Genomic DNA, 10,013 nt, shown 5'->3' on the forward strand with positions numbered 1-10,013 from the left:
TGATCCAACACCTAGTTGCTGCTGCATCCGAGAGAGTTAAGCACATATGCAGTTTGTGGTAAAGGAGGTTGAATTTCCTTTCTGTGTTAGCCAGGATACTCTCCAAATTCTTCCCTTCAATGCTAAAGAGGCCTTTAGGTCAGAGAGTCAATAGGACTTGACCACTGGCGTTAAATAATGAACTATGCTAACCAAAGGCAGCACACACTCTCACAAAAGCTAATTGTCTTCCTAGCCCTTTTTCTAGTTATATTGCTACAGTCAGACTTAAGAACCAATGTCTAAATGTTTGGTGTCTCAGTCTCACAGTAGATGAACTTTGCTGTTCTGGCACTTCTTACTAGGATAGCTCAGTACCAGCAAAGGTTACACGTAAGTCTTTCTCCCTTTTATCCATCCCGTCCCATTCCCATTGCCTCCCCCTCCTCCCAGTCTCCCCAACATATATCACATGTATTTTAATAATTGGTCTCCATCTAATGGGAGAAGAACTGCTGTTTTAAATGCAGAGCTAAGCATAGAACTTCCTGACCCATTGCAGTAAAATGCAGTGGCACCCACAAGAATGGACTTCTAGTCATGCTGTCTTTGCAGTGGGGTCTGGGCGTCACTCTCCCGTATAACTACAAACACTGAAATCAAATACTACTTCTTGCCAGGGGGAAAGGGAGGTAAAGTTCACCTGGCAGATTTGACCCATTAAGAAGGTTGATACATAGGGTAGGACCCAGAGTATACGGATCTCTCTCACATCAGAGGTTGATTCAGATTTCATTTATGCAGAATTCAGAATGTGACCCATGGCGGAACTGCTGGCATGTGTAACCAGCATTAGTACACTATCTCTGTGCCTACTAACAGGCTAATAAAGCAAAGCAGTAGGAATACAGGAATTAATATCAAGTCACAGTTCCTCAGACTCTAGAAGGGCCCGTACCCAGCCTTGGGCTACTCGGTTGAAACTGGGTCTGTAGCTGAGGAGATCCAGGCCACTTACGGGCTCTTTTGGGATGAGGGGTGTATCCGTTTGGGGGAATGTCTCAGAGATGAGGGGTCCTCCAAATGGCACTGGTGTCCTAGGAAAACAGAATAATATGGTCTGACCTTTATACAAACCATGATCAAACTTAGCCATCATTGACAGACCGTAGGGGAAGGAGAGGAAATTTCTCTGGTACTAGAGATGGATTTTGCCAAGAGTCTGTGACTGTCGCACAGAATACTGGTCAGAAAGAGACCTGAGTTCTAATCCCACCTCCGCCACTGACTCATTGTGTGACTTCAGACAAATCACTTTCCTTCTCTGGGACTGTATTGTCCCTTCTACAGAAGAAGGAATTAGACTTGGGTGATCTCTAAGGTCCTGTTTTCTCCAAGGTGCTTTCCAGCTCTAACATTCTTTGTTCTGCATACTAAGGCCCCTTCCAGATAGGACATTCTTTGGCTCTAGAGTTTTGTTATGTGCAAAGCTCACTATCCAGATTATCACAGTGTTTTAATTGGTGGTTAAAATAACTGGCAGATGAAGCGTTGGTGTTTCTGGAATGAACTTAGGAGGGATGGAAAAGAAGCCTTTCCTGCTTCACATTGCTTCTTCTTAGACAAAAATAAATAGAAACCCTGGAGAAGAGAAATGTACTATGCATGCAGTCTTTTTCTCCCACTGTTTTTGGGCAGGTAGGAAAATTTTCTGATGAGAAACAGAAACACTGTTGAGCCTACAAATAGCAAGTTTGGGTAGCTCATTCTTCCAGAGCCCCATGCGACTGGCCAAAGACATTCTCACCTGCTCACACCTAGCCACGATGAGATTGAGAGCTGAAAACTAGTGCCCAGAAGAAATCCTAGCTTAGAAAGGGAGAGTGCTGTGGCCCGTGCTTTTACTTTAAATGCAGCAAAGTGACTGCTGTTGAGAGTGTTAAGTAAAAGAGCAGCCAGAACAATGAAGGCAGTGCTTTGCAGAGTACGTGTTTGATGTTTGTTGAGGTGAGCAGGTCCCATCCTGTGTCAGAGAGGCCATCTTGCCCATCATCTGTCCCCCCACAGTTGTTCAGGTGAACACCACATGCTAACTTGGGCTTGGTCATGGTATCTGACATCCTCATAGCTGTGGAAATGGAAGGAGGGTAGGGATGAGCTAACATACTCCTCATTGTCCCAGCTTAAAAGGGAGCAGAGCTGAAGCCCAAAGAGTTATTGTTTCTGTCCCCTTTTTCCTCAAACTCTGACTCATCCTTCTGGGAGAGCTCATGCCCAGGAAGAAAAACACCATCCATAGACACCCTGCCTAGCACATTCTACATGATCTCTAATTTAAACAAGACTGTATTAATATCCTTTATGTATAAGGCCCTCTACTTAGGACTTGGGGGGAAAGATGAGTAAGATGTGGCACCTTGATTATTAGGAGAGATGAGACATGGGCATAAATCAGGACAGTACATGATAAGAGACATAAAAGCAAGTGCCAAAGAGAAAATGGCTTGGGCTGGGGAAATCTGGGAGCCTTTGATAAGGTTATAGATCTTAGAGCCGAAGTATCCGTAGAGGTCATTTAGGACATGGCCCTCGTTTTACATTTCACTGAGGAGGGGGTATTTAACCCGGGCCTTGAAGGATGGGCAAGATTTCAATAGGCATAGATCAAAAGAAAGTAGAACAGAGGCACTCCAGGTGAAGCAAACAGTGAGCAAAAGCAAGGCAAGAAAGCACTAGAGGTGTCCTCATGGAGCAAGGGAGATTCTAGTTGAATGCATGAAGCATGTATTGAGTGCCTACTATGTGCAGAGCATTGGGGGTACAAATAGAAATGCAAGCCAGTGTTTACTCTCAAGGAGCACACGTTCTAATGGGGAAGAGAACACGTATGGAAGTTTTCAGCTACCAGACAGATGCAGAAGTCCCATGGTCTGCAGAGTACATCGGAGAAGTATGGTTTTTAGTTTGGCTAATGTATAGAATAAAGAACAGTGATGATAGGCTGGAATGATTAATATTTAGAGCTGGAAAGTACATTTTTAGATCTAATCCCACCTCCTTTTTACAAATGAATAATGTCACAGCTGGAAAACCCCAAATTGGGGCTGGAGGGTTTAATCTGAGGCTAGGATTGAGTCTGTGACCAGCTTAGGAAATTATCCTGTGACTCTAGTCTGGGCTCTGGCTGGAGATGGCAAATGAAACAACCTCAAGTAATAGGGATACTTTATCCTGTCCTCATTAGGTATTTTCCTGACTTCCTCTAAACTACTTGGTTACAGACACATCCATCCTTACTTGTTGAAGTTCCTGTAGTCTGAGGGCCTGGGTGTGTGGTTTAGGTGGTCCTTGTAATAGTCTTTGTATCCATCCTTGTAGCCGATGAACTCTTGCCATGGGGACCGGTAACCCTTGGGGATGGCTGTGTGATTGAACTTCTCTGGTGGGATGCCTGTCAGGGGCTTAGAATAGCCTGTGAGGGGTGATGGCAGACAGTTGTGAGAGGTTAACTTAAAGATGGAGAGAGGGGGGTAGTGAGAGACTCCTTTATTTTATTTCCCTGCACTAGAGACCAGAGTTCTTGACCTTCCTCTGTCACCAGCTAGCCCTGGGATCTCTGTCGAGTTATTCCCCTTCTCTTCCTTCAGATTCCTCATCTTTAAAATGGAGATAATGATTCCAAATTTTTTTCCCTGCCTGATGATTGAAGCGTCCCAGGGGAATATAATTACTATATCATATGAAGAGTCCTATGTAGCCTATAAATATCAACCTTTAGTCAGTTTTTTTTTACGTGTACTCCCTCCACTGGTACAAATCACACGCTTTCCATGTTAGTAGGTGACTGCCCAAAAGAAACGAATCCTCTGTGGTGGTGAGCCTCTCTGTACCTTTCTGCTGCCGTAGCCTCTGAAAGACTTGGGTCCTTTCCACAAGACAATGAAGCACTGGAAGATTTTGACATAGCATTGTACAAGTGCCAGAGGCTGATGTTCTGTGCAAATGTACCCATTTCTGCCTCAGTATACCTTTTAGCATATCTAGTGGAGGCTGCTTAGTCCCTCCCTCCAACAGCTCCTCTTAGTTTTGTTCTCCTCATTTTACAGAGAGGAAGTGAAGCCCAGACAGAACGAGAGATTAGCCCAAGGCCTCTCATCAGGGAAGTGGCAGGATTTGAGCCCACAGCTTGTCCCAGAGGCCAGAGGAACAGTGAGTCACAATGGGAGGACCCCAGGCCTAAAAGAAAAGGTAGAAATTCCCAGGGGAAGTTACAGAAACAGAATTAGTCACAGTTGGAACATCTAGCCCAACCTCCTTCCCCGCTCAGGGATCCTCTTCAACATGCTTATCCAGCCTTTTCTTGGATATATCCCAGGGAAAAGAAGTTTATAAGGTGAGCCTTTCTGCATTTCCTCTGACTTCCTCAATCCCATCCCATGTCTTCTGGGAGAGGTGGTCCAAGCCTTTGGAACTGGTGAGCAAGGAAAGGACATGTAGACTACAGAGAGAGCCCAGTCCCTCACTTGTCTCCTACTGAACAGAATGCCTTCTTCCCCTATATCACCCCTCCCCCCATTTTAAAAATCAGCTTTACCATTAAGATCTCCCACTGCTCCAGAGTAAAGTTTCTCTTGACACTCATCCTCAAACATCCTCATGTCACATGTTGTTACACTCCCTCCAACCTCCCAGAGAAGTTGCCAACTCACCAGAGGCCAGGGCACTGGGACTAGGAGCCCTTCCTGGGGGTGGTTCTTGACTGCTCCTCTCAGACCCAAGAGGTGGGGTAGGGAAGATTTGGATCTCCGTCCTGTAGTTCTCCTTCCCATCTGGGCCACTGGCAGTCTGAACACAGAATAGGACCCCTGAGGGAGCTGGTCTGGCTCCCTTTACTCCCACTGCTGCCCTCAGAGGGTAGGCCTGGTTTCCCAGAGCCTGGAGTCCATTTCTCTGGGGACAAGCTCTACTCACAGCCAACTCTTCTGGTGGTCCTGCTGGTGTGGTTCCCAGATCACTTCCTCTGTACTCTGAGACTGAGCTCTGTGGCAGAAAGATACAGGAAGCATCCTGCCTGTTAGGAGCTTCTGACCTTTTTGCAGGGTCCCATCTTCACTAGCTTTAGCTCCCCAATAAAAGGCATTAGGTCTGGGTTTTTTCCTGTCTTCTTCCTTTGCTTCCCTTCTGCCCCCCCACAGTGATTAGCCCTATGTGGGAATTACTGGGTTGTCCTTCTGGAAGCCCTCCAGTCCATCCCTATCCCTTCAGGGAGGTCCACCCCATCTTCTCTGAATTCAGCTCACCAGGGTAGAATTCAGGCAAATCTACTTGCCCTATGCCCAGTTGTAGGGTCATAAACTTAGCTGGAAGATGTCACCTGATCCAACCCCTTCATTATGTAAATGAGGAAACTGAGCCAAGAGAAGTATCTTGCCAAAAGTCACACAGCCACATAAGTGACTAAACCATGATTTGAACTTGGGCGTTCTGATTCCAAATCCAGCCTTCTTCCCACTCTTCCACGCTGCTTCCTTCCTCTGTCTCCCCCTCGCTGAGGAATCATGGAGTTGGCCCTAGGTTCTAGGAGATTATGCCAATGATGTCCAACCTCTGACAAGTCTTACAAAGCTGGAAAGGCTTTGAGTGCAGATCCAACAACCAACGTCTCTCATCTGAGGACCAACTCAACTAAGTGCAGAGAGGCAGTTAGTTGGCCACAAGGTGATGATGAGAAGACCACCTACTAAGGTGTAGAACAGTTGTGACCTGTGCTAATGTAAAGAGTTCCCACGCCAATGAAATCACTGATCTTTGAATTAAAAGTAAGTAAAGATAAGGACACCAAAAATAAAAACAGAAACCAAGGGGAAACATTAAATATTAAAAAACCCAACAGGTGGGAGAGGGGGTCCTAGGGAGAAGAGGGAACAGGTCTTAGGAAAGAGGAGAAAAATTATCCTGAGCCTTCACAAAGAGAGGCTTTCCCCAATAGACAGTGCCTGGTGCATAGTGAGTGTTTAATAGGTGCTTGTTGATTTGATTTGACTATCCCTGCACCCTAGTCCTCTTCCCCTTTATAGGTAAGTCTAAGCACTTTCAGCTAAGAAAAAAGATTACCTCCCACTCTTAAGCCATGTGTTTACCTTCAGCTACTCATCTCTGTAGCCCTTTAAGTTATACAAAGGCCTTTATATATGACAACACCATAAAGGATGGATGATTCAAAGACTGTTCTTTCCATTCTGCAGATACTGAAAGACCCAAGTAAACTCAAGACCAACCAACTAATAAGTGTCGGAGCCAGAATTTTAAACCTAGTCTCCTGACTCTAATTCAGGTCTCCTTCCACTGTAATGAAAGTCTAGGAAACACCTGATATAATGGGTACAAACAGAAGAGAGGCTAGTGGGGTCACACTCACCTGTGTCTGTTTGGCTGCGTACTCAAAGGTGAACCTCTGCACTCTCTTCTGTCTCTTTTGGAACAGGAGGGAGCCCCTGTTAGAACGAAGGGACAGCTCCTCCACCATGAGGTCCTGAGGAACGCTCACCTTCTTGCCCAGGTCCAGCAAGGGGACTACTAGAAGAAAGCCAAAACCCTGCTATCTTCTGTTGACCATAGTGAGATTGACCTGCTGTCATGTCACCTGATGCTCCTTGTGACCAAGGTCACTGATTAGGCAGGAGAAGACAGGGCTCAGTCTGAGACCAGTGTGAGGTTCTGTCTATGGCCAGGGTTAGGATTCACTGTGTCTTGAGGTCATAACTATGACCTTAGAATTATATTTTTTATATCAAAGGTACTGCCCCAACATCATTGAAACCTGTAACCTTTCACTTGACACCCAACTATGACCAAGGAAACTCTTTACCTCCCCCCAAATCCTGTATTGGGGGCTGACCTAGGTCCTCCAAAAGAAGGAGACTTGTTCCTTGGCTTGAGAATAGAAGATTCCTAATGACAGGAACTGTATTATGGAGATATTCAGGGAAGTTCCTAGCACTGGAGGAGGTACAATTAAAAAAAAAATCTGGTGACCTCAGCCCGATTTTGAGGGAACTCATTCAGGTCCAAGGGTTACTCCAGAGGACAGGACGGGATAAGATTAGTCAGCTATGTGGTTCCAAGGTTTAGTTGTGGGGATATTTTGCGATAGGTCTTACCATCCTGCCCTTACCTGCTCCCATGAAATCTTGTGCTTCGGCCATTGTTAGTGCCTTCTGCTCCTGGAGGACTTCTGAAGGAAGAACCCTACAGGCAGGGTCAGGAATTTGGAGGCAGTAGCTCAGTCTTCATCGTCCCTTGCTGCCTCCACTACTTGCTTTCCCACCCTCTCTTGGCTTATGAATGCCCCAGAGTAAGCCCCGATCCTGTCCTCAGCTCACACCCCAAGGATGGAACATATCAAGGAGTGCTTTACACACAGTAGGCACTTAGTAAATACTTGTGGGATTAACCCAATGAAGGCTGTGTCTAAGGGCTAGTTAATTTTCCAGGATTCCTAGCCCCAGTGGCTGAGATTGAGCTATTTTCCACCACCAGAATTCTTGCTATGGATCTTTGTTGATGATGTCCCTAAGTCCGGGAAGAGAGCTCTTTATCCTGAGATAGAGAGGGTTCCCAGTGGTATGTCACTCTGTGAAGAAATTAGTGGATGGGGGGATCAAGTGGGCATCCAGATAAATTATTCTTTGTCAGAATGTTGGGAAAACTTGCTACTATTGTGGTCTAATAGAAAGAACACTGGACTTTGAGTGAATTCCTGGGTTGAAATCTCGGCCATTTACTAGCTCTGTGACCATGGGCAAGTCACTTCATCACTTTGAGCCCCAATTTCCTCATCTTTGAAATGGGGATAAGAATTGGTAGTGCCTCATCCCTCTGAGTGGAAGGAGGAATGGTAATAATAGAAACTGACACTTATATAGCACTTTAAAATTTGCCTAGTATGCTTCACAGATGACGAAGCAGGATCAGAGAGACTAAGTGACGTACCCCTGGATTGTAATTCTGAATTAGTGAGTAGCAGAGGTAGCATTTGAACTCAGATCTTCCTGGCTTTTAGGTCCAGTACTCTATTCACTACCTTCTTTAGCCGGTGATTACTAGGACTATATGAGTAGGACATACCTATACCCTCCACTGACTGGGAGAGTGCCTGATGGAAGGAAAGTGTGCCTGACACTGTAAGCTGAAGAAATGTGTTACATCCATAGTGATCACCTAGGACATTCTGGGAACAAAGCCAAGGGGAAAGTGGGAAGGGGGGAGGGACAGAACTTAAGCTATCTAAGACCTTGGAGAACACCCAACCTGGACTCAGTCATCTTTAATTTAAACTCTTGACTACTTGCAACCTTAGTCTTAATATTTTTTGATACTACTCATTTCCCTTGATAATAAACCCTATTTTGGTCTGGAGTGTGTGGAGGTAGCCAAAGGAGAGCACAAGCGAGGTTCAGTAAACCCAGGCCAGGGCTTGGTAGCAGGAGCAGAAGAAGGAATAATCAGGTTTGGAAGGTCTTGAACTGAGGGAGCCAAGTAGGCTAACAGACCAGGAAATTCAGAGGCTTGTTTTCTTGAGCCAGAAGTTATAGGTTAGTGAGGTCTAGAATAGAGTAAGGGGAAATCTCTGGGTCAGTTCTCAGAGGTCTTCAAGATATCAGCAACATAGGACAATCCCTTATGTGTTCTATGGATCTTTTCCCAGCTGGGTGAAGACGACCCATAGTCTGAGCTGTTGGTCTTTGCCCCGTGACTGAGCCTCCTGGGATGGAGGTAGAAAGATATCCAGGTTCTAGGCAGTGAGGAGGGAAGACGTGGGCCAGAGGGACATCTCGTGCCAGCCCCTCACATATGTATCAGAATTAAACCAGCTTCTGAGCCAGGAACTCGGGATCCATAAACTGTAGCTGCTGCGTCTAGGGACACCAGACCAATAGTGAGACCCAAAACCTTCCCCGTTTCCAAGTTCCCGGGAGCCAAGAAGGCAGAGTGCTGGGCTGCTAAAGGTGGGTTCGATATCCCTCATTTTATGTTCTGTCATTCTCTGTCTTCATCCCCATCTCTTCTGCTTGGCCCTGCCTCTCTTCTCTTCTACCTCCTCCATCTGTTCCCATATCAAACCACTCTCCACCTGCCTCATACAACATGGCTGCTCAATAAATGGTGATGTTGATGGGTGATGTTTCCCTTCCCATTGAAGGAGAAGACTGAAACAGAGATGACTATTCACTTTGTCCAGGCCCCAAGAAACCAAGGCAGGCACCAAACCAGTTCTCTCCAGCCCCCTGGGAGAACCAACCCATCACTTTCCCCACCGAGATCTATGCTCCTTCCCTGCTCTGTTCCCCATTTTCCCTTCTCTCTGCCCCAGCCCTGTCTTCTATTTCCCAAGGCATACAACCTCAAACAACCTCATTTTCTGCCATCACTCTCCCATGCCCTACAGTTATTTTTTCTATCTTTAAGGGAGTCCGGGTCTCACTTGATCCAGTAACTCATTTTGTAGCTCTTCGTATCATCTAAGCCAGAGGCAAAGTCCACACTCATCACACCCTCTGCAGGGCTGTAATCCGTCACCCTGCTTTAAAGTAATAGTGAGGTCTCCCTAAATATAGAAATAGCTCCCATCCTCATCCCTGGAGCCCCTGGTACCTGAATGGGTGGACACACGTCTGGCTGGGGGACTGTTCAGGGCCCCGAGTTTCTGTGCAAAAGGATGACCAGGTCCCAGGCAGCAGTCTTTGACGTGTGTCCCTCTGCTGGCTCAAGGGTTCAGCTGACACTGTGCAGTTATATTTACATATGTCACAGTCTTATTTCGGGCTGCGACATGAGCCGGAGCCAGATGCTAAAAGTATTAGGAAGGCGTTGAGAGAGACAGGTGGCTCATCTGTACAGGCCCCTGGGAGCAGTCAGGAACATGGTCACATCACAGCCCTACAGGCTTCCAGGATGAGATGTGTGAGAGACTCACACACAGGCATGCATGTCTTTGGCAGAGCAAGGTTAAAGACACCCGTCAGGCAGAGTTG

At 46.3% G+C, this 10,013-nt stretch overlaps 1 protein-coding gene across 1 annotated transcript; it reads right to left on the minus strand.

Annotated features, from left to right (window-relative positions):
- Window positions 1-808: 808 nt before the first annotated feature.
- MYOZ3 (myozenin 3) lies at window positions 809-7,184 on the minus strand. Its single transcript, XM_036752036.1, has 6 exons — window positions 7,154-7,184; window positions 6,398-6,552; window positions 4,951-5,019; window positions 4,689-4,824; window positions 3,277-3,451; window positions 809-1,076 (listed from the first exon to the last, which is right to left on the minus strand). The coding sequence occupies exons 1-6, from the start codon at window positions 7,182-7,184 to the stop codon at window positions 905-907; spliced, it is 738 nt and encodes a 245-aa protein (XP_036607931.1). The 3' UTR covers window positions 809-904.
- Between the last annotated feature and the right edge of the window lie 2,829 nt (window positions 7,185-10,013).

This window comes from Trichosurus vulpecula, chromosome 3 (genome assembly GCF_011100635.1).
Source record: "Trichosurus vulpecula isolate mTriVul1 chromosome 3, mTriVul1.pri, whole genome shotgun sequence".
NCBI classification, from domain to species: domain Eukaryota; kingdom Metazoa; phylum Chordata; class Mammalia; order Diprotodontia; family Phalangeridae; genus Trichosurus; species Trichosurus vulpecula.

Excerpts from the sequence above, each read along its gene's own strand:
- MYOZ3 (XM_036752036.1), bottom strand. The coding sequence starts at position 7,184 with ATGGCCGAAGCACAAGATTTCATGGGAGCAG. Across the intron at positions 4,825-4,950 it reads GACCACCAGAAGAGTTGGCT|ACTGCCAGTGGCCCAGATGG; the intron begins GTGAGTAGAGCT and ends TTCTGTGTTCAG. Across the intron at positions 3,452-4,688 it reads TCCCAGTGCCCTGGCCTCTG|GCTATTCTAAGCCCCTGACA; the intron begins GTGAGTTGGCAA and ends CACCCCTCACAG.